This window comes from Chelon labrosus (genome assembly GCF_963514085.1).
Source record: "Chelon labrosus genome assembly, chromosome: 13".
Taxonomy (NCBI): Eukaryota; Metazoa; Chordata; class Actinopteri; order Mugiliformes; family Mugilidae; genus Chelon; species Chelon labrosus.
The window spans coordinates 15,947,577-15,972,885 of record NC_140346.1 but is presented as its reverse complement, the minus strand read 5'-3'; the positions used below and the strand labels follow the sequence as shown (position 1 = coordinate 15,972,885).

Below are 25,309 nucleotides of genomic sequence, written 5' to 3'. Positions count from 1 at the left end.
CAATTTTGGCTAATAAAATAATACCATCCTGTCTTTCATTAACCTCGTTTTGAGTGCAAAAACATGAACGCTGTCCAAATAAAATAGTGAATATTCTGCTGGTGTATTCTGTATTTCAGACTCATTAATCTAGTAACATTTCTTCATTCTTGTTCAGGTCAATCTGGCCTCTAGCTGTCAAAAATATATTTTATATGAACAGACAGGCTGGCATTAGACCAGTTGGCACTGAAGCAAAGGGCTAAGAAAGGACTTTGTCAAATCTGATAGAAAACAAAAAAAAAATCTGATCAAAGCAGCAGCGGCTGACAGGATGATCACTGAGGTCAAGAGAAAACAGACGCACACACACGAAACCAGAGATTTTTCAGCCTGTCCGTCTGGAAACTGTGAGATGATCTGGTACACACACACACACACACACACACACACACACACACACTAAGGAGTCTCTAAACATTGTCTAACCTGAACTTGAAACACGACTTCAGGAACAAACCACAGTATTACACAGTTTGAAAACGGCTCAGAGGACAGCCAGCACATGACACACTTCCTACTCTGCTACGTCTCATTCACTTCTCTCAGACGTTTTAGTGAATCAGCAGGCCGCCTTTATTCCATTTACCTAAAAGAAAGACTCCAGTTTTGTTTGCACTATAGAGCGTCTTGATATAATCAAATTCTATTACCGCGTGTTTGGATTTTAAGGTGCTATATTAATATTTACATAGCAATGAATCCCCGTGCTTAGACTCCAATTTATGTTAAATTTAGTTCTGGCACAAAGACTGAGTCTCCATGCCACTGAAGTAAAGCTGAATTTATGTTTCTGAGTCTGATGTATGCCGTGGCCTGACGTGCATCTCCCCAGACACTGAACTACACGTGGCACCGATGCTGCCTGCAGCAGCTGTGATTGTTCTGAAATGCATTTCCTAATCCTCGTCTCTCAGTGGCTGGACAAACACAGAAAACTCTTCTTCCATCTACACATCATCTACACATCATCTACTTATTATCATCTCCTCTGTTTTGTGTTTTGAAGGGATTTCAGTAAAAGTAACTGATGTTCCACATTTATTATCTGTAATCGATTTTCTGGTTCAAACTGATCTTCATTTGAAATATCCAAGATCAATTTATAAAATCCTTGGGTCGATTTTTTCATTTCCTGCATCCCCTCGTTAGAAATCACGCTGAAGGAGATCCAAACTCTGAGAGCACCGTCTGTCCTAAAGGCTAATGTATGGCAGCATTATGGATTTAAAAAATACGCCGACAGAGACGACCTGGACAAAAAGCAGAGCCATAAAAAAGATGTGCAAACTGCAGGTAAAATATTGTGGAAATACCCCAGATCTCGGAAACCATTTGTTTCTAAACCGAAATATCTCTAAATGAATCAAACCGGGAGCTTTTGAATCAAAATTGACTGATTCAGTAAAATCAGAAGCGATACCCAGCCTCGGTTTCAAGCACACCGAGCATCTTAACATGCAAGCGCACGAGCATAGGATCTGTGTGGATCTGTTGCAGCAATATAAAACAGGTTGAAGACTTACAAAGCTGACTACGACTAGATAAGAACTAATGTGGAGACAGTAGATCTTCAGAGTCTGTGTGTGTGTGCACGTGAGTGTATTCGGTCATGAACCCTGCTGTAATTGCCATCAGTTATCCAGTCAGGTGACAGCACTCCTGAGAGACAAAGTCAGCATGAATGCAGCATAATTATAGTCACCCTAACTATAGCGAGTGCTTCATTATGCTTACTTAGAATTTACTTCATACCGAAACCTAGAATGCACGCTCCTTGGAAACAAATACTTCCATAAAACACGGCGGTAAAAATGAAGCGACAGCTCTATGCGATGTTTCCAGGCCTGTCACATCTAAGAATAACAATGGCCTATCAAGCTTGTTTGCTTACATGATACAGCATGAATTACAGTGCAGCGACCCGAGTGCCACCAGAAATAGCAGCCCTACTTCAGGACGTGAGAGAGAGCAGGAGCATGGGAAAACAGTGTCTCAGTCAGGTCGCTTTTTGTATGCATGTAAATGGGTCGGAGAAGAGTGAATGGGGTGTAGAGTTAACGTGAGAAAACGGATGAAGAGAGCGCAGAAAGGAAAGAGAGGTGAGGTAGGGGGAAGAAATCACGGTGGCAGCCAGAGGTGTTTGCTTCTCTGAGAGCTGCTGCTGTGGCCTCTGACATTTATCACACACTAATCCCTCAGTGACACACTCATAGTATCTTAGCTAAAGATAAAACCTCTCTCAGAGAAGAGACGCAGAGACGGGATTGAAATGCCAGAACTTCCCCTCAACTTTGGTCTTTCATTTGCTCCTGACAAGCTGCAGGAAGTGTTTTCCAAGTCTTATCAGAGAAGGCACCTTCAGCTTCACGGCTGCATTCACTTCCCTTTAGCAGCTCTCTGCCTCGATTTGAACATCCAGCTGAATAACCGTCTTTACAACTTTTTCCTTTAGGATATTTAATGTTTTTATGCTGCAAAAAATATATCCTCCTCTTCGTTATTCAGTTTAAACAAGGTGTGAAATGACAACCACAACACAGCTCTGTATGGAAGAAGCATTAGATCCTATAGGCAAGTTCACTTATCCAAGGACACATGAACAAAATAATTGGGGAAAATCGTTAGAGTCGATTTCTCTAGTGGCAAAAACTCTGATAACTGATGATTGAATCATTGACGTCAAAGCGTTTTCTTTGCCTGATAACAAAATGCATTTCTTTGCAAAGTGGTGGATCACAGTTAGTGCCCTGAATTTTCTGCCATTTAAAAAAAGATCTGGAGATGCACATTAATGCTGACCTCATTATGTTTCTTCTTTACTCCAACCTCTCAGACAGTGGGGAGATTGTTTTATTGGTAAAGTAGAAAATTAGGCTAGGCTGATTTAGTATCTTTTAAAGCAATACAGACACAAAACAAATAGTTTGACCACATGTCTCCTGCTTCAAATTAAGGTGGCACTTCTCTCTTACCCTGTTCTTCCACGTCAAGCTGTAAGATGCACAGTTTACCTGTCAGCTAATGAATGAATATGAACAACTAAGCTGTATAGTTTTAAGACTTTTAAGAATGTTATTTTAAGACCTTAACTGAATTTGTGCAACAAATCAATGAGAAAAGGACTAAAAACTTCATCTATAAGAATTAAATCGGTGGGAAATTAAAAGCAATATTTGGGTTTACTTAACAATAATGCACCTAAATCCGGTTTTGAAATGAAACTACAACAAACCCGCATGCCTCTGACTTCATACTACCAGAAATCATCTATCTAACATATTTGAGGGATGGACGGATGCAGACACTCCTCCGCGGTTATGTTGCCAGAACAGTAGCCCCACTTAGTTTTGGTCGACTCTACTCAGCTAAATAGTGCTGAAGAATGTCAGAGAAACTCTTAAAGACGTGGCCCCCGGAGGCCGTCTCGCACATCCCTCATCAATCACATCCGTCCTGTGACGCACCCCGAGGCATTTCAACACAGACACGTCACACAGAGGACACGCTACTCTGTAAACTCCATAAACGTGCAGCAGACTTCACGATTCCATGAATAAGCGTTCAGATAAAACTGATTTTTCTCCAGCAGACACTAATACTTAAACTAATATTCCTCATATCCACCTAATAATCCTGTAACTCCGCAGAGAATTCGCTGGTTCTTTGAGCCACAGTTCATGACACTGACTGATGACCCAAATGCTTTCTTCTTTTTATCCCATTCCCTTGTATTAGCTGGCACAAGTTAGCCAAGATTTCATTTATTAATGAGGAGTCTGCTGATCTAATTCAGGACGGAAAAAAGCGACTTCTAAAACTGGTCTTGTTCCTGCATCCTCTGGCTGGGTGGACACAGCTCTGTTCGCGCTACGCCGGCTGCACGCTCCAACTCTCCTGAAGCAGTGAGGCCCGGCCAAAAGCACCAAACAGAAATAGCATCAAGTAACTGGACTCCGGAGAACTTTCAGAAAAGATTTTGGTGTGAATGAAAGAAGACAGGAGGAGGACAAATTAGTAAACCAGACCTAGGTCATGGTTTTATGTTGTAATAAACGGCACCGCTTAGGAATGTAAATGATTAGTCAATGGACTGATAAGTCCAGTGAACTGATGGTCACCAATTGTAGCACCTGGATGTCACCTTTTTATTTTTTATTTTTATTTTGCATGAATGCAAAGGCAATGCGCTGACATCCTGTTGATGGTTTTGCATTCAGATTAGATTTGGTGCACCTAAAGACAAGGCAATGCAGCAATAAAGACAGGGTGGAAGAAGAAGACCGCAAGCTAATGCATGCTAAATCATGTTTTATTAGAAATGCACTTAATCTGTAAGATTTTATGATTGATGATGGAGACAATGTGAGACAAAATGTCTGTGAATGTGGTCATCCGGGTCATGGAATATCCAAATATCTGATAGACTTGGAGAGTTTCTTGAAGAAATGATAAAAAAAAACTTTTGCTTCTTTGTTTTTTGTGGAAATGTCTGTGTGTGGGCTTCTTACCGCTGTTTTGTTTCCATTTTTGGTGATATTGGGAGAGATAGAGAACTTTGTTCAACGTGGGTCACCAGGATGTTTTCTTTTGACAGCCTTATAACATTACATGCAGCCGAAACACACTGCACTTCATTGTCAGTACTGGTCTGTGTGGGGTTCAGGTGATGTTCTAATTGCCGTGCGCGGAGACAAAGAGACGGACAGTGGCAGCTGCAGCAACCAAACTGCACATTCCCACGATGCCTCACAGAAAACAAGGTCAACTTGTCACACTGACCTGCCAGACACTTTCTCTAACACACACACGCAGATCCCCAGGGCTCCGGAGCCAAATGCCGGCAGTATCCACTCAACATGCCATTAGAATTAACGATTTCCAAAAGGCAGAGGAAGCAAAGAATGTAAATACAGTGGAAAGGATCAGAGCGGACCACACAACAGGGGAGATGGGGAGGGAGGCCCATTGCTCACCGATTTCTCCTGGTGATTGGAAATTATATTACATTTCAACGGACCACCTGTTACACAGATCAACCGGGGGCTGGACCTGGCTTGGTTCTCAGCACGCCAGGCTCCATCTTTCTGAGTCACAACTGTTACAACAGTATGGTAATAAACCTTCAAATGGGTCTCTTAAACCATCACCTATAGTAGTGGCATCAATGCAATAAAGCAAATAGCATCAAAGTGCCACCAAGTCAAACAATTTATGTCCAGTAGGTCTAACAGAAGAGTGATCGTCAACAGAGGAATGCAGTTATGGTAAGATGAAGCTTGAGAACACATTTAAAGTCAGATATCTGCATCTGCTGCCAGTAATTAGAAGCCATAGGCAACAATGTGCAGGCTGAAATATTACATATATTTTTTCAGTAGAAGGTACAGGTAAAGGTTTTCTTTAATACAACCCATTTATTTCCATTTTATTGGGGTTTTGGCAGAAACTCCTCTAAATTGAGATCTTCAGGCTGTATGGCTGGAAGCAAGCGAGGTTTTTAGGGATTCTACTATTTATGGTATTTATGGTAACAGTAATGGTGGGAACGACTAGCATTCATATTTTCTTTCCCTAGGCCTAGACGTATTCTGATTGCAGGAAAGTTCAAAGTAATTACAGTGTTGATGGATCAGTTGCAGCAGTAGTGATGTTAATGGTACTTGTTACACCTCTGTTTAATATGTCACAACATCTGCAGTGAAAAGGATAATTTCCATTTTATGTTTCAGTCATGTGTGAAGTTCCAGACCGAAAACTGCAGTTCCTCAGGTGACCACTTGAGGCTGATTTCAGAAGCGACTCAATCAGCAGAGGGCTATACTGGTATTAGCATTTATAGTTGCATGGTTCATGTGACACACAAGACGATGGTTTCCGATGCAACCTACACTGAGCTTCAAAACCGCTCTTCAGAAATCCTATTGTTGACGTAATTTTATATATACACTCAATACTTTCACCCCATCTTTGGGGCAGCTCTGCTTCATACTACTGCAGATTTTTGCTTTTCAGCGCTCTGGAAAATGAAGACATTTGGAAAAAAAAGTTCTGGACTGGCATCGCAATCTTTAACCGAGCAGTCTCAAACCACAGCTGTGACTATCTGAGCGGCGGCCTTCAGCTGCGAGGGGCAGCACTAGTTTCTCTGACCTGAGGCTAATCCCACTTTGATAAGCAGTGCTTTGGTCTTCCCTCTCCAAAGAGAGTTCACTCTCCTCCCTGGCCTTCAATAACTACTTTGAAACAAGACCTACTCCCCTTTACTCAGAGATTCCACAATCAGCTATTTTGATATGCTCCACCCCATACACCCACATATATATAAAAAAAGTGTTCTTTTTCCCATGTCTAACTCCACGACTCCCATATATAAAAAAAGAAGAAAAGAATATGAATGCCTACCCGCGTTACTGTGTCTGTGTGTGTGTGGGTGTGTGTGTGTGTCAGAGTGCATCTCAGTGGACCATTTCCTTATGCCTGCTCCCATGATGGTACAAACGCCCCCTCCATCCTCTTTCCCACGTCCTGAGACGACAAAATGGCCTCCATATCAGCCGCTGTGTGAGCAGTCCGAAATAAAATAACACAAGCTGTTGGGAAGTATGGGAAAGGCCAACAGGGACAGTATTTTAGTTCAGTGCTGATTGTGATGATACAGGAACAGAGGGAGAGAGAGAGACAGAGAGAGAGGTCTCATGACATGGCTTCACAAGTATGAGATGTGCATTGCTAGCTGCTGGCATATTAGAGCTAAAGATAGATTGCAAATACACAAGCACACACACACAGAAAACTTTTTACCCACTGACTCAGAGGATAAGGTATTCAGTAGCAGCTTTCTCCTTTTTTGGTGGATACCACAAGTATCAATAATGAATCATAAAAAAAAAGTATCTAACCATTTTTTACGATATCCTTTTAATGCTGCCTTTGTGTGCACATGTGAGTTTTACGACTGTGTGAGCCAAATACTTAGATCAAACTAAAAACAAGTCCTGATAAAACTCCAAGGACAAACAGCTGAAAGGCAACGCACGACAGCTACACTGTTCAGTTTGTTTTGAAACCACTGATGTGAGAATACATTAAAAAAAACAACGGCCCTGAGTGTATTTAAACACGCCACACAGTATGTGTTGCACTTAAACGTTATCATGTCCAATGAGGAACTCTTTTTGAAATGAAAACCCTGACAAATGATGTCAGCAATAATGTTGGAGGAGTCCCGTGAACGGTTGGTTTAACATTATAGAAAGCCCTTACTTATTCGTAAACAGAGCATCTTCCAGTGTGTGCACATGTACAGGATCTGTTTAGCTGCACTTAGCCCCATGCACAACATGGAGCTAGGTAATAGCGTAGATGTTTAATGTTAGGAGCCTGTGTTTAGATTAGGTTGCAGGTCCAGGGTCTAGTCAGGTAGACCCTAGGGAGGTTCTGCAACATTAGGATCATTACTGTATATGTAAGGAACAGTGTGTTGGATTGTTGGTCTAGGCGCCCAGTAGAAATTAAAATGCAATACCTACCATTTTGGCCTGATTCTTGTAAAAGTAAACCACTGGTGTTTGTGCTAGTGTATTAACATTATAATTCTGTTCAGTCGCTGTGTGTGTTTGCGTTCTGTGGCTGTTTGTTTTTGCATTCTTGTCGTACCAGGCCCATCTCATCCAGGCTGTGTCCAAGGTATTTACGAAGCTTTTAGTCTGTGCAAGGTGCTGATTCATGTAACGAAACCTAAACGCGTTCAGCATATCTGTTACATATATTACAGCACTGCAAAATCCACACGTGTGCTTCATGTGTTCAGTTTAATCCCATACCTCACACAGCTTACAGGTTAGGTATTTCAGGGTCTGTGGTCGTAAGCGGTACAACACAGTCTGTAGCGATAAATCAATTGCAGGTAAAGGTGGAAAAATACAACAAGAAAATATGAAAAACCTACATAAAAAGGCGTTAAGGTGCTACAGAAAGAGAAAATGTAATTGGAAGGGTTGCATTGAGGGGTGTAAGACCAGTTGATGCACTGAAATAGGGAATATTTTCAAAGTTTATAGCGTGTCAGCGCTACGTGCCAACTAACAGCAGCTGTATACCTGAATGAATAAATAATTCATCCATCAGAGTTTTGCATCCTGTCTCAATGTGATGCATCACAATAGAGTTGAAGGTACCGTTTAAGTCTGTACGAGAACAAATCTCAGGTACGACGGAGGAGGATTCGCAGGAAAACTTCCAAAAGAAACATTTTCTTGATCACACCTCAAGTTCCTGCGAAAGAAAATAGCGCCGGTGTTGTTGTAAACTCATCTCTTGGTCACATGCTTTATTTGCCAAAAGCTTCGCCCATTCATCAAAGGAGAAATGAAAAGGTTGATTTAAAATGTCCCACGTGCTGTGGTCTGAGGTCCTGGGTGTTTGTGCCCCACGATGACGCAACGGAGCCATGAAAACAATGATCTCTATTGACGGCATCAGCTGTTTCCACTTGGAGAGGGCTGATTAAAATGAAGTGAACGATACTGGATCAAGTCATATCAGACCACTTTCTTACCGATTGTCTGGCTTGACCCAGATGGAAAATACATTCCAGTTTAATGAGAGATAAAGGAATTAACGGAACAAGTGGAACTCTTCAAAAGCAGAAAAACATACACATTTAGGCTCAAAATAATCACTTGGACAAACACCGAAGCCGAGGGGAAGTTAACCACTAACAGTGACCTACTGTAACTAAACACTGTGAAGCACCAGCAAACACATCAGTCTGCTCTGTGGAGTCAGCCACACAGCATCAGGTCGGCTTGCATTAGGTTAAAAGGTTCCTAATGTGCATTACATCAGCACGCAGCATTATTTCAGAAAAACATCATCCATTATTAAGCAGGGTGTTGAACTAACAGAGAAGAGACAAGAGATCCCGACCGGCCTCTGGTCTCCACTTGTGCCAGTGCGGCTCCCAGAGGACGACTTCAGCTCCGAGGATCAGTGAGAATCCGAGCAGCTCTGGGCTTTACACTGCCAGGGCTAAAACGAGTGTTAGGCTAAAATGATTGTTAGGCGTCTTTCTGGTGCACCGAGAGTGAGCAGGACGGAAGAAAACACATGCATAAGGACACAAATGGGAAAACGAGGCATTGTCTCCAGAGCTGTTAAGAAATGCATGAACAAGATCGTTTAAAGTCTAGAGTGTAGGATTTAGTGGGGCTCTATAAACGGAAATGGGATATAGCATTCATGATTATGTTTTCATTAGTGCATAATCACGTTACAGTGAACCCTTCCTATCTGCAAAGACCATGTGTTCAACTTTAACTGAAGACACACAACATCATCACATTCATGTACCTTGAACTCCGACCCTCCTGCTCACACACGTTAAATTCTGCAGTGACAAATACTGTTGACAAAATAGTTGGCGCTACAGTAAAACCACATTCATCTGTCTTTACTGTTATTATTATTATTATGTCATCTCATGTGTCATGCCGCTGAGCTGAGGATTGTGGGTCAGAATAACCAGAACAGCATGCTGGGTTACGTACTGCAAAATGCGACCGGATGTTGCAACCCGGTTCTTTTGACACACTGCGTCACACATACTTTATCGTATTCATGTTTTTACCAAGCTGCAATCCAAAAATTGCACTTCCACCTGGGCCACTTGTGGTTCAGTCCTCCATGCTTCATAGCAGAAATAAACATTTTACAGCTTATTACAAGGGCCAGTGCTAACCTCTTTAGGAATCCTATGTGTGACCTCACAGAGGCTTCATTCATCTTTACATACTGTCAGTGGGTTTTATTTTAAAGTGACAACTTTAAGTTCTCCTGCAAGCTTGAAAACCTCTGCAACCAATTTCTGTACTCGATTGTCTGAATTAGAAGAGCATTTTTTTCCTACTGGATATGAGCTATTCTGCCTGCGCTTTAACCCCCTGGTAAATTAAACCGGGGTGAATTTTCTTCTGCTGCAGTGCACGCTGAACTCTCATAACGGCAGGATTTCCAAGGGAGTGCAGTTCAGAGGATTTTCAGAGATTTGAGCTCTTCAAGTCCGAGGCTTTAGTTGCCTTGCGTCTGAAGATGCCTATCGTACAAATCCACTAAACAACATTCATGTCTAAGGCCGGACTCGTGTCCCAGTCCCATCAACTCAGCACAGGCTAATCGTCCTGACTTAACTGTGTTCCCTCCAGCTACATTTCTCTGGTCATGTCTCCTAATAAGAGGCGCAAGAGGATAGACGATGGGTTTATTAGTGATATGTCATTTTCCATTCACAATAGCTCAGCAGCCGTCCCTCTGCAGTTCTTAACCACTGTCTCTGGTAAATAAGCCACACTGAAGTCTCATCTCTATCACATTAACAAACGACAGGAGAAGTCCCTCAGCCCAACAGTGAGTGCTTTTCGGACATTGGCAACACTTAGCACAGGGACAGACAGAGCTGTGTGTGTGTGTGTTTGACCTCAGAGCTGATAAAGAGGTTAAGGAGCACATAAATCAGCTTCAGGATGAAGAAAAAAGACACCAGTGCAGCAGCCTCTGCAGCTACCCCTATCAATCCACGATCTTTGTACACTTTCAAAGCGCATAATGATTTAAAAATCAAAGTTAAAAAACACCAGTTTGAAGCTCCTCTCTCTGGCACAGCTTCAAACTGACCTTCAGTTTCGTGTCACAAATCTAAAGCACATGCCTGCATTTTTATTTTTTTTTTTCTCCTCAGGGAAATAAGCTTCTCTCATGAACACACTCGACTGTATATCATGATGGATAAAAGCAGTCACACACCAGAGGCTTGCTGCATGTGCACTCCGGCAGATCTGCAGGTGCTTCTCACAGCCTGCAAACCAAAATCTCACACGTTTCCATTGATAATTTTCTTCTTTTGTAGACTTAATCGACATTAGATACCATTTTCTCAGGTGCTGGTTTCGCGCTTTGTATTCTGCTGCTTTTATCTGTCCATAGGCTGACTGGGCCTGGGTTATCTCCAGGTACTCCAGCTTCCTCCCAGCGTCCAAAGACATGCTCATTAGGTTAACTGGTGATTCTAAACTGGCCGTAGGTGTGAGTGTGAGTGTGAATGGTTGTCTGTCTGTCTCTCTGCGTCAGCCCTGAGATGGACTGGCGACCTGTCCAGGGTGTACTCCGCCTCTCGCCTGATGACAGCAGGGATAGGCTCCAGCAGACCCCGCGACCCTTCACAGGAACAAGCGGTTACAGAAGATGAATGAATGAACGAATGACGCTTTCCAGGATTGCTGATTTGCGGCCTTAAACGCCCCGCGGCTCTGCGCAGGACCATGAAAAAGCTCTCCTTTGATTACATTTTTTGAGATACAAATCTGTTAATATCCTGTATAAAGAGAGACCTCAGATGTTTTACGCAATCTTAGTGCCTCTGATCTTGTCACATAAAGTCTTTGTTCAGTATTTTCTGCATCTCTGCATAGATTGCCTTCATTTTGTAGCGATATTGTGCTTCATCATCCATCGATATGTTTCTGCTTGAATTTTTCTGACTAAGCTGTTTCTCAGAGCCAGTGGACGACCGTGCATGATTAACAGAGCTGAATTAAATTTTGGCTCACGCCATGTCACCGCATTTTATTCCCTAAATGGTCCGGGGCAGATCTAATCATCCTGAAGACTCTGTACGTACCACCAGTATGTTGGCATTCATGTTTCCTGGGTGACTATCGCACATTTCCCTCTCAGGTTTCCAGTTTCTCACAGCAGAATAGTAACTACAGACAAACCAACAAGTCAACAGCCTCAGACAAGAGAATGGTTTGTATTTTGTCATGTCTGAGTGACAGGGGTTTTTGGTAAATAAGGAAATAAATTACTTTCTTACAAATTAAACAATTAAACATAAGTGTTTGTTTTGCAATGTCACTTAATTTAATGAACTGTGGCACCGGAATATTTTACGATGCGCATATGGATCATATATCCCACTTCCCTTATCCCCTGTGACAGTGTGAATAGTGTCGATTTCAACATTTTGGTCTTGCAACGCTTCAGAATGTTAACTATTTCTTAAACCCTCATTTTGACATCAGAGTCGGTGTGGTTGACGAGAACGAACAGCTGGCTTGTCTGGGCGTCACTGAACGACCTTTGACCCTGAGGGACAAAAAAAATAAACAAATAAAAACTGTGCTGAAGAAAAGGGTAAAAAAATGTAATGAAACAAAAAGATTATTTTTCATAAATGCAGCTTTTAGTCGTCACGGTGGCCCAGTCTCTTAGACATCCAATGCTGCATGTTTGTCTGTGTATCAGTGTCATTAGTATAACTGTAAATGTATCTGTATGTATGTTTATGTGATGTGGCCCAATGCTAACATTACACAGTTTATTTGTTACAACCATGATCTTTCCCACAGATTAATCACAGCAGCGGAGAATAACAAACCACAGCACAAGCGAACAAGTGAGGGCCCAAAAGTCACAGAAGTCACCGACTGGCCACTCAAGACTGTCTCCGAAACCGAGTCATCGATGATGTCAAAATCTCCAACTTTACATCAGAAACAAACATGTTTACAGCCTTGTAAGTTAAGTTCCCTATTCATGACAGCTGTCGGTGTTCCGATTTTTATATAACTCTTCTAATTGTTTCTATTTTATCAAGTTTTAAAGCTCTGCATAATTAAAGGTGAAGCCGCTTTGAGTGACAGTAGGGTTCCCTCACATAGTAATGAACAGACCAAAACAAGCAGAAGGTTTGCCAGTGTCCGACCACTGGTGAGAGTTAGTGAGCAGCAGCTTATCAGCCAGTGCAGCTGAAGAGTTGTTTCCTTTCACATGGACATGGAATACACCGATCAGCCACAACATCAAAACCACTGACAGGAGAAGTAAATAACATTGACCTTCTTGTGACAATTCAATGTTCTGCTGGGAAACTTTTGGACCTGGCATTCATGTGGATGTTACTTAGACGTGTACCACCCACCTAGACCAGACCAGGCACCCCCACCCCATAGCAATGACACTCCTTGACGGCAGCAGCCATCCCCAGCAGGATGCAGCCTGACACAGACACACACACACAAAAACGGTTTAGGAACAACTTTAAAAAAAAACATGAAAAACAGCACAAGGTGTTGACCTGGCCTCCAAATTCACTAGATCCCAAACTGATCAAGTATCTGTGGGATGATCCACAGAGGACCCTCCGCTCAACTCATAGGACCCAAACGCCCTCACTAACAACATCCAGTTACCAGACACCACATGACACCTTCAGAAGGTCCACATTCATTCTCTGATGAGTCACAACTGTTTTGGAGGCACAAGGTAGACCTACACAATATTGGTCATAATGTTATGCCTGATCGGTGTATATGTGCCAGCTGTCTGTCGTCTGTAGTCTTTGCGATGTGTTCAAGTGCAACTTTATGGTCCAGACACTGGTGACGTGAGGTGACGTCACGGTTGGTCTTCTCTGATGTCTGGGCCTTTCCAGTTTGTTCATGAAGCCGCCTCCCTTCTCTGTACTGACATATAGTACTGACACCACCGATAAGGCAGCTGGGCTCTTACTGTATGACTTACTCCTCTAGGAGTTTACAAAACACAACAATCACATGTATTCCTGCACAAACAGCTAAACCATTCAGAGGCTATAAAGAGTGATTCAAACCTCTGTGGCCAAACACAAACCACAATTATTATGTATTCTGAGCTTGAAGGACAGACCAAAAATCCAAATGGCATACTTATGGGGCACAAAAACACAATGTTTCCAGCATTTTCCTCTGTAGTCTGCATTACCATGGGAAACAGTTACAGTAATAATGCAATTAAAATATGCATATATATATACATATTCAGATGTCAACCTAATGCTAGCACATTGGTCGCACTCTACCTAAAGTGATGCTGACGTTTGTGGCTGATGAGCGTATGTCTACAGAAAATAAAAACATAGGAGGGTCAGAGGTCATTTCAGGGCTGATAAATACACTGTTACTTTGGTTTGTTATTTCAACCGTGACGCAACTTAGCAAGCCGTCCCACAGAGCAGAGTTACAGTCATTACAACAACCTAGCAGTGTGCAGAAGCCGATCACATCTTCAGGTAACATGTTTGATATTTATAATTGTGGGGGAAAGTTGACTGATAACAGAGGGACGTGAAAGAATTAAGAAAATTCACTATTTTATATTTCAGTGTATTATGTCATAACATATAACTACCTGTGGTCTGAATGCAATATTGGTCTGCTTCCCTATAATGCAGAATACATTGTTAACCCCATTCATTGGCCTCCTGTACCATTATAAAAAGGTCTGAGGTCACTAAAATACATTTTTAAACATCATTAAAAATAATTTCACAGTTCTCCTGCTTTCCGAGAGGTCCAACTCCCAGAGGCTTCTGTGTCGCACATATACTGTAGATTTAATGGTGAGCTTGTTAAGTTTCTGGTGGTTCTCAGGGATCAGGTATCAGCTGCTGTCAAGGGCCAGTCACCTTCACCAGCGCTGAGAGTTTTATATCTTGGGCTCATTAGTCTAAAGCGGTTTAACACAGGTTTGGAAACTACTACTTTTTCACTCACTGTGTCTACAGCCGTGTATTAAGAGGAAATTAGTTCATCCTACGGCCTTATATTCTAAAATATGAATGCAAATTCGCGCAAACAACAAAGCAACACAGGAATGAGCACACACCCAGTGTGGTCCTTCCTGTGTTTACTTCCTGCTGTGAACCGTGTCATCCACCTTCGCTCAGTACACATTTTCTGTTTAAGTCCAACTAAAAGCACAATGCAGAAAGCCTTTGTGCAGTTTGAAACTTTTGATATAATCCGCACCAAAATGTGTAGGTGTTCAGTAGGAAATAACAGCTGCACTGCATCGTCAGACCTCCAGACTGTCATATTCGCAAAGCTACAGATAACAGATAAACAAGTCATAGGAGTTTAGTATGTCTTGTTAAAACATTCCAATACTTATTACTTTGTATTTAGCCCCTTAAACCTTGAAGACAAACAGTTCGCTTATTTTATTAGCTACTTAAATCCTACAGTGACCGTCCCTTTCTCACAGCCTATACCAGTCTGTTTGCCACTGAATTTATTAGGTCTGCAGCTGGGAGGATGTTTATTACTGTGCATTCGTGTGATGAGGGAATAATCAGAAAACTTTGTTCCCAAGTCAAAAACTTCTTGTGAATACCCTCCCACAAAAACATAAAATAGTTTGCACACAACTGACAATGTCCTGTGTGCAGGAGGACAAAGGGAAATATTGATGGTGAGAATAGTTTTTTGTCTGAAAATAGCCATCAGCATGTTGTTTAACATCTTGTTTGAGGCAATCATGTTGTTTCCATATTCTGATGAAACTGAAGAATAACTCTCAAACTCACAAATGCAATCATCCAGTGAGTATGTGAATGCAGCATAACGCCACAGAGAGGGAAGTCTTCGGCACTTTACCATAAAGATGTTGGTGATCAATAATTAAATGCTTTCTGCTGGCAGACATGTAATGTATAAGCAACAGCAGGCCAAGACAGCCAAGCTCCACTCCTCTTCTTCCGTGCTGCCCGCAGTGAAAGACAAACCCAGCTTTAACAAAAATAACCCGCGATGACAACAGGTCATTAAGTAGTAGCAGTGAGCAGGCCTGAGTTTGCATGTGCTCTGTGTGTTTATGTGTGTCTGGCAGTGCAGGCTGTCAGGGCCGTGAGTGCACCAGGTGTACGCAGCTGCCTGTCTGGTTGGTGAACTTCAAAGGCTGCTAGAGACGCAGTAAGATGTTACAGTCAGAGGAGAGCTGGCTCTTCAGATGTTGTTCTAGCTGAGGTGATCACTAAACTGCCTGATATGAATGGAGCCAAATATAGAGCAATGCATCAGAGTATAGTGCGCAGAGGCCCTCCGATATGACTTACAGATGAAATGCCTCATTGCACATCTGCAGAGGGGGTTGGTGTTGTGCTAAGGTTTTCTGTCGGCCATAACTGGAGGTGTGCTTCTTATAAAAACCCAGGTGGGATTAAAAAAAATAAAAAGCTGCAAGAAGCTTTGAAAGTGGACAGACTGGCATTGTCTTGAAGCAATCCTTGCCTGGTGCAAAATCCCTTTGTGTGTGTATTTTTTAAGTGTTGATAAAAGGTTGCATTTTAGCCTGTTCTGATAAGCGAAGACTGGGCAAAGCAATAAATCAACTTCCTTCCTTCCCTTCACACAGTAAACATGAGTTAACTGTGGCAACACAAAGTGTTGATATTGAGATATCATTCAACACGACTGCAGAATGTTTCTGTGCAGGAGCTACATTATACAAACAGCCGCATGCTGCTACTCAGGGAACGCACACCAAATGACCCCGATGACAGGAGCACAAAGTCCTGGGAGGTTTCTCCACCAGTAACAGGCTCCCCGCCTTCTCCATCGCCGTGCTGCCATATTGACCCAGGTAATGGTGATAATGGATGGTATTCACATCAATAGGAAGATCAAACAGTAAAAGGAAACCCTTTGCTTCAAAAATTCATGCTCCCAAGTGTGCAGCTTCATCCCATTATAAGGTTTAGTAGGGAGATACTGCAAAGGACCAACACACTTAAAAAAACAAAGCATTTTTAACTCTTGCTACATGCTGCTTCCAATATCCACTGTAAAGTTACAGTGATACTATAGAATCACAGCTGTGGTCACATACGGTAATTACCATAAGGATTATCAGATCAGGACACACTGGATCTCTGTAGACTCTCCTAAAGGCCGATTTATGGTTCTGCATTGGTGTCAGCTTGCTTTGCTCTCCCTCAACGCAAAATGAGAGACTGTAGCAACTCAACCAAAAGAGAAGGACACAGAGATGTGTTTGCGTGTAGCACATCCCAGTGAATTACGACGCCGTTAGAGAGAGTACGTTGATTGATTTAAAGGTTGGCATGAACTAGAAAGAGACCGAGTTTACCATGATGAGGGTGAAAAAAAAAAAAAAAACACAACCAAGAAAGAGACAAAGAAAGTTGCTCCATACTAAAACTCAGTTTCCCTCCACGACAAAGGCGCTCTTTGTCTTGTCTTTTCTTTAGAGCAAAGCTGATGGTCTGACAACAGCGTAAGTGTGACTGCAAAGCTGGTGGCATTGCACCAGGACAGTACAATGCTAGAGCAAAAAGTCAGTCGCTTAATGCAAGTGAGATGAGACCATCTGAAAGCAACCACGGTGTATTTTAGTGAGGAATAAAACCCTTGAAAGGCTTATGATTTCCATCAGGCACTGGTTACCCCAGACTAAATACAAATGGATCACTGGTGCGTTCATCAGAGATACTCTTATTCTTCATTCGGACAGGGAGTATTCAAGTCTCCTTTGGCTCTGTTTTAAGAACTATTCAGATACCGTAGTGGCTTACATTCCTGTGAACCTTTTAATTCCGTCACATAAACCATGTTGACACGTTCACACCAACACTCAGAACCTCTGTGCCGTATTTAAAGTCTGATCAGCTTCAAGCCTTGTCTGGCGTCCTACTATAAAAACCACAGTTCATCGCACAATATTAATATTCACAGTAAAATTAGTCTCCGTACTGTTTCCTTTCCAGGATTCACAGGGGATCTGGATTGTGTTTCGCTAATCCTAACAACCCCAAATTCGCCAAAACAATTTTAGACGTCTCCAGATTGATGTTACGCTGTCACACGGCCCAGATCAAAAACAGCGGCGGACGGCTCCCTTTTTCTCTGTGCTGTCCCGAGGAGTCTGTTGCATGGGAACACATAAACAGAGCATGAACAAGACTTTCATTCGGGACAGAGATAACACACCATGTGCCCATGACAAAGTACCTCCAGATAAGGTGGTTTCAGGGTATAGAGGTTATCAGGAGGGTCGATGTACGATGTTAAAAATCTCATTAATATATTCTATAACAGCTTGCAGTTAGTTTTACTAGACAGTTCTATTGTCAAAACAGGACGTGAGAGGAAAATGACTTTTATCGAGAGGAAAAGCAGGGAAGCATGCAGGTAGAGATAGAGAACGTCCAAGACCTCCAATCACATTTCCTAACAATGTCTGCACTCCTGAGGTCGCAGCAGACAGAAGCGAAACGGTCACAGTCCTCACAAGAGAAATCTGAATTTAGGGACTTCCATTTCAGACCCGCTGTGCTCTGCTGATCCTCTGCCAGATTACTGGGCCTCAATTATCTACGCCGCAGTCTCGACACAACAAGGGAATTTATTGTCCATGACCAGCTCTCTTCATCTGAAGAGCAGAAGTTGTTTTGAGCGCATGGAACCGAGGCACAGCGACTCAGCCGCTGCAGAAAGCGGTGACCTTTAAATGAGCGAGGTCCAAAGCGGCTGCTCTTTGGCCCGGCTAGATTAGCTGATGTCACAGGAAGTGAATAGTATCCTTATCGGGGGTCACCGCCAAAGTCCAGCAGCATGTCCGACTTTCCTCTGATGTCACCGGGGGCTGGAGTTTTGGCACGGACACAATTACGCTCATACACATACACATGGGCATGTGTTCAAACAGAGCGTCTTTGCAGATCCAGCCGGCCTGAGTGGGCACTGATCACCATCATCATCATCAAATGCCCGAGATAATGACTGTTAAACATTTTGAGTAACACTAAACCACAAGCTCACCACAAATGTTTTATGAAAGTCTGCACAAACCGATTAGAGCTGGAACAACTAGCCAAATAGTTGATACTTACTTATTTCACTCTTTTGGTGGAAAGAACACTATTAAAAGTCAAATTTCTGAATGAAATACACAGTAAATATCTGCCTCTACATTTAAATGATAAAATATGTGTAATTTTATTGGAAGGGCATATGTACTGGGGGTGCTCGGGAGGTTAGAAAGCCAGAGAGGCACTAGGACAGGAAGTTGAAGGGATTACAAACAATGGTCTTAACTCAAACAGGAGATCAACACAATACGGCAGAGAGGACGGAGAGGTCCTTGTGGTCGCTGACAAACAGGGATAAGTAAAGGTAGAGGCGTGGGGCAACACAGGAGGGAAGTCAGGCACAAGGAGAGGAAAGAGGGGGGGGGGACACTGACCTGTCTAATTTAAACAATCAGTAAAAGACACACCAACACCAGGAAAGTCCTTTGAAATGAAGCCGTAATGTGGATGACCGTGATGTCCTCCTGACACTCATGCTCTCCAAAAATAAACGTGTGCATCTCTCACAACTTCCTCGTCTCAGACAAGACGAGGAGCGTCTCCTGATTTAAAAGGAGCAGCCTGAACAATAAATAAGAACTTCTCCTTTTGCCATGCAAATGCCACACTATTAAACCTGAGCAGGGAGAGCCGTGCCTCACTCTAGGAATGTGTGTGCGAGAAACATAGTCGAGCTATTCACTGCTGCCTGGGCAGCACTGAGCCACTTGATCACTGCTGGGAACAGACGAGTTGACAGAAAGCAGGCAGAGAGCTCCCTCAGTACAAGTCTGTGGATGTCAGAGCGGCTAAAAATACACGCAGCAAACAAACCATACATTCATACACCACCGAAATGATCGGATCGTGATGTCTCTCTATGGAGATTTAAATTAGAAGTTTTAGAGCACAGGTGTCCAACAAGTGACCCCGCAGGCCACACAGTTTAGACTTTATGTTCCTCCGTTTACAGGCATCAAAGAATCTGCGACCAACAAAACAACTGTGCAAAGGACATGCATTCAACTTCAGAAAGAAGAGGTGAAAACTGCACATTCACTCCAAGAATAATGGCATTAAGGTGGGGAAACTAACTTTCAAAAGATGAGGGATGTGAAATCAGACAGCCAGGCCACAACAAAGAACTGTTGCTACCCTGATCACATTTTCACTTTAAAAAAAAAAATAATAACGTAAGCAGAAAGAGAACTGTGCAGTGTCACATCTCTGCAGCTGACGCAGGAGCTGCACACAAACAGGGACCAATGATGTGACATGACTTTCCGCAGGAAAGTAAAGTTTCGACCCAGGCAACAGTTGACTTCTCCAGAAAGTCTCTTCAGGGATTCTGTGCCACATAAATGCTCATTTTCCCCAGCTGACTATGTTGCAAGGAGATAATAAGGAGACGCAACCCGAGCTGTCCTATCACACAGACACTGCAGTTTCATAACTCATGCTTTTATGAGAAATCTCTCAGCTGATTTGGTTTCTTGGGATCTTTCTATCTGCACTGTAAAAAAAAAAAGAAAACAGAAAAAAACTTTGCACAGCCAACATCCCACATTAAACCGCTCAAACCCTCGTGTTCAGTCTTTGCGCTCACCTCCCCAGGTGTGAAAGAGGAGCAGAAGTCCGACGAGCAAGGAGGCGGTGTCCAGTGAAGCCATGTTTCGTCGGCTCGGTGCTGCAGATGTCCGAGGTTTAAGTGTGTGTGTGTGGAGGGAGTCTGACAGGAACTGGTCCACTTGGAAAACTGTATGAAAGAGAGAGAGAGGGGGAGAGAGAGAGAGAGAGAGAGCGGCGGCGCAGCGTGTGGAGGCAGATGATGCAGAAGGGGCAGAGACGAGCGCTTCTCCACTGTAAAAAGAGATTCAACTACAAAACCAAATCAGTCTGAAATTCTTAATATTTAATTTTTACATCTTTAAATTTTCTTTAAACAACTGCACCACAGCTCTTTCTTGGCTCATATATCTAGATAAATAGACTTACCACAGGTGTGGGTCAGGGTTTAACGAGTTGCCGAGGGGGGTATTTTTTGCAGTGTGAAGAAAAAAAGGAGGAACTTCACGGAGGGCGGAGGTCTGGAGCGAAATACGGTTTAATTTACAGCTTCTTTATTGTTGCCAAGACTCTAACATGATACATTTCCTCACCGAGGGCACCATAACTTATGTTTTCTCAACGGGAAGCCATAACCGGTGAGGAATAATTTTCTAAGTGAATGATGGGAGTGAATTTAGTGTGAAAAGGTGTGGCAGCTGAAGCTTTTGCAATAATATTTTACATGCTATGAGTATGTCACCGTCTGCAGTCATGTGTGGGGGAGGCAGATGTCAGTAAGGAGGAGGGTGACTTGAGCCTGAAGCGGCAGGGTCGATGATCTTTAGCCTCCAACACGCTGCCATTCAAAAGCTTAAAGACTTTATGTCTATGTCTTGGCAGAGCAAATTAATTAAACATCACAATACAAATGTAACATATGCCTTGACATGATCAAAAGTTAACCTTTTGTCTCATGGTGCAGAGACAAAAGGTTAATTCATCTTCTGTACTCGCTTATTCCTGTTAAGGGTCACGGGGGTCTGCTGGAGCCTATCCCAGCTGTCATCGGACAAGAGGCGGGGTACACCCTGGACAGGTCACCAGTCTATCACAGGGCTAACACAGAGAGACAGACAACCATTCACACTCACATGCACACCTGCGGTCAATTTAGAATCACCAATTAACCTAATGAGGAGAGGAGGATTAAGGTGGTCATGGGCCCCTAGGCTACTCTTTGTGTGGGGCCCCCCTTACTCATCATGCTTTACCAGAAAATGAATTTATTGCCATAAATGGCCCACATACAAATGCTAAGGTGAACTGGCATACACAAATATAGAGACAACCAATATTTATTTAAATTGTTGCCACAAAATGACCACATGAGAAATTCAACAAACAAAACACAAATATGAACAAGCAGAGGACCCAGTGCATAGAAGTAGCTCTTTAAATCATGCTAATATATATATATATATATTACCGTCTGGCCTATGCCACCACAGCCACAAAACAGTTCAGATATAACATCTGTATCAGTACAGAACACACTCTAAGACAACATCCTTACTAAAACACAACCACTGGGAAATAGGTTACATCAAACCCTGTATAAAACACAGCATAATAAACACAGCAGCAGCTGCTGCAACAGCAGCATATAATAACTCAGATGGTTGTGGTGGTGAAGCCTCTGCATCGTTGCAGTCACGGATGTCAATGGGGAATTGTTCACCATATGTAACGTTAGAGCTGTAAAATAGGACCAGCCTTATAAACCAACCTGTGTAATAAGCGTCTTATTTGTGACATAAAATTCCCTGAAGTCTTACCGAGGAGATGAGCTAGCTGCGGCTAACCCTAACCCTAAGGATCCCGCCGCCTCTATAACGTTACGTGTTTCATCCTCCGCGACTGCATCTGTTTGACTTGACGAAGGCTTGAAATATCCCGTTAATTTAGGATTTTTTTTAAAAGCTCTTCGTCGCGTTGTTCTTTTAAACGCTGCTGTTTTCTTTTGGAGGCCCCACTTTCATACCTTCTCTCTGTCATTTTGCTGTCATTCTGTCAAAAGACGTCAATCAAAAGTGACGTGACCAACCTAACGGATTGGATAGATTTGACATATGGATCACATGTGTCCAATCAATTGTTTATTTGTTTTATGGGTGAATAGAGGTCGTTTTTTTTCGTGCCTATTTAGGAAAATTTTAAATAGTGTGGCCAATCCGGGGCCCCTGCACACGTGGGGCCCCTAGGATGCAGCCTAGGCCAGCCTGTGCATTAATCCGCGCCAGCTAATGAGCATGTCTTTGGATGGTGGGAGGAAGCCGGAGTACCCGGAGAGAACCCACACAGACACAGGGAGAACATGCAAACTCCCCACAGAAAGGCCCAGTCGGCCCATGGATTCGAACCCGGGACCTTCTCGATGTGAGGCATCAGTGCTAACCACCTCTCCACTATCCCGTCCCGCCTTTTGATCAATACACTGTAAATGCAAACAATGTCCTGACTTCTCAGGCTCAGTACATGCCCGCTGCTCGAGACAGCGGTCATAACTGACCCAGTAGAGAGAGCAGCGGGCCAGTCCACGCGGTAAGCACGGAAGTCGAGCGCTGCCGTCGTACTTTTCTAAAATGTCATGTTATCATAGGGCCACAACCGTACATTACACTCAATCATTTTTACACTTATTTATAACTACAGTATTTTGATAAATGCTGACGCCTGGCACAGATTAGTGACTTTACCCAGTGTGGTTTATTTCATGCAGGTGGTATGACCCTAAATACTAAAACCAACAAACCAACACAGAAGAAAGGAGACAGGTGGGTACTGCTTTCATTTAGACATTCAAAAATGCAGGTCAGATTCATTAGTGATGCTTATCCTTAAGTAATGCATTTTGTCTGAATAAGGAGTTTTTCATAGACACTGCTGTCTGTTTTAATACGCTAATCTGGAAACATTATTGAAACAATATTAATCAGTTCATCATTTAATCTTGCTTAGATATGAAGGACATGAGAATGTGGTAACACAGATTTAATACATTTTTTATGTTTATTTTTTTTCCCATATAGCCTACCTTAGGTGGTGTCTGTGACAGTGAAGTTGGTGGCAGTTAGAAAAGAGGTACCCTCGGTCACCAAGACTGTATTGGCCACCAGGGTATCTGGTTATCTACCGCAGCCTTTCGTCCCTCTACACCTCCTCCCCCACTGCTGCTTCGTTGATAAGAAGCTTTCTCAGTAGACTGGACCTTAGTAATTTTTATTTCATGTTTATTTTTGTGTCTTAGTTTGATTCACCATTGCAATTATTACATTAAAAGCCTTTGTAAAAAAAAATGATGATAAATGTGACAAATGTTTTTTGGTATTGTCTTATAGAATATAGACAACTGTTTGGTGTTTCCAAAACAGATTCAGACTGTACAAAAAGATTTAAATATAAAATATGATGACGAATAATAACAATGATAAATAATTAGTAACATTTCAATGGGCAGGTTCCTAATCCCAAATACTTCAACATTAGACATTACAATAGGTGGTCACTGTCTCTTTTAGTCTAATTTATTGTTCTCCTGTATTTTTTTTAAGTATCTACTGAAGAGGGAAACTCGACCTTTGATGATCTCTTTCTAGACAAGTTTCCGAATGAACAGCATGTTGATTATTATTGTTGTTGTTTACAGATACTGAAATAAAATAAAAAAACGTGTGTAATGCCATTTTGTGAATTCTTATTTTTAAGTTAGCTAACTAACTAACTAAGGTATGTTAAGTGCATTTATTTAAAATTAAGTACTGCTCACTTACTTTGGCACAGTATATTAAGTTAATGTGACTTATCTTTATTGAGTTTTGGTCAACTTTATTAGAGTGGATTACACTAAGATACCTCAAGTGTAGTATATTACAAATTTCAAGTGATGTTCGCTTGTTTTGGCAAAATATATTAAGTTAATGTGACACAAAGTATTGAATTTAACTGTACTGAGATAAATTAAGTTCTTACAACTTCAAAAACAAGTACAGCTCACTTAAATATAATAATTTCACACTACTTCACACAATTAAGTTTGTTTACTTACTTTTCCCAAGGTAATCGGTTTCTTTAAGTAAACTCAACTTGTTAGAATTTACAGTGTACAGATAAAACCAAGGAGATGGTAGTGGATTTCCAAAGGTCCTGGACCCACCCGCAGCCCGTAACCATCATCGGGGAGTGTATAGAGGTGGTTCAGACCTATGAGTACCTGGGTCTACATCTGGATCACAAACTGGACTGGTCGGCTAATGTAGACTCAGTATACAAAAAAGGTTAGGGTTACCTCGAACCTCACGGCTGGACAGAGCTGGAGTCCCTGACATCGGTGGCAGATGCAAGGACCTTCGATAAAATCCGGTCCATCATGAACAATGTCCACCACCCGATACACGACAGCATAGTCAGGCAGAGAAGCTAGTTCAGTGACAGGCTGCTTTCACATCTTCGACTGTTCTAAGTGCTGAAGTGACTGGATGATGAATTCTTGAAAAGTTCTTGTTGGAAGTGGTTTAACTTCAGTAATTTAATCTCTAGTCAGATCACAACAGTCTAAGGTCATGTCACAATCAAATCCATTCATTCATTCATCTTCTGTAATTGCTTATTCCTGTTAAGGGTGGCAGGGTCCATTCTCCATTTACGATATAACACTGTCAGGCAACTACTTGTATAAATTGTATAGATGTTGAAAATAAATACAGAATATCCCAAATACACATTTAAGAATATATGAACGCATTGTTACAGTAAATGACTGACGTTCGGATCCATTACGTTCATCCACATGTGCATTCTGAGAGATTTTGTGCACATAGATTTGTGTCTCAACTGCGAACATAAAATGAGAGAAAGTTTTGCAGCATGTCAAGATCCAGTACTTCTTGTTTTTATTGGATCTCACACACACTGATTGCCAGCACACGGTATGCAGCTGAATTATCCATCATCAGCAGTTACAAAGATGATCTTTATCAA

At 42.2% G+C, this 25,309-nt stretch overlaps 1 protein-coding gene across 5 annotated transcripts in view; it reads right to left on the bottom strand.

Annotated features, from left to right (window-relative positions):
* The window catches only part of mcamb (melanoma cell adhesion molecule b), a 39,562-nt gene extending 14,595 nt beyond the window's left edge, over positions 1-24,967 (bottom strand). For 3 of the 5 annotated variants that reach the window (XR_014699394.1, XM_084558626.1, XM_084558627.1), the window contains exon 1: positions 20,331-23,368. Coding sequence is in view for 4 of the 5 variants with exons in the window: in XM_084558626.1 (XP_084414752.1) it covers positions 20,331-20,394 (64 nt within the window). In the remaining variant the exon portion in view is untranslated. Of the gene's footprint in view, positions 1-20,330 lie in introns of all 5 variants that reach the window. The other 2 variants (XM_084558625.1, XM_084558624.1) reach the window with 2 other exon arrangements.
* Positions 24,968-25,309: the final 342 nt, after the last annotated feature.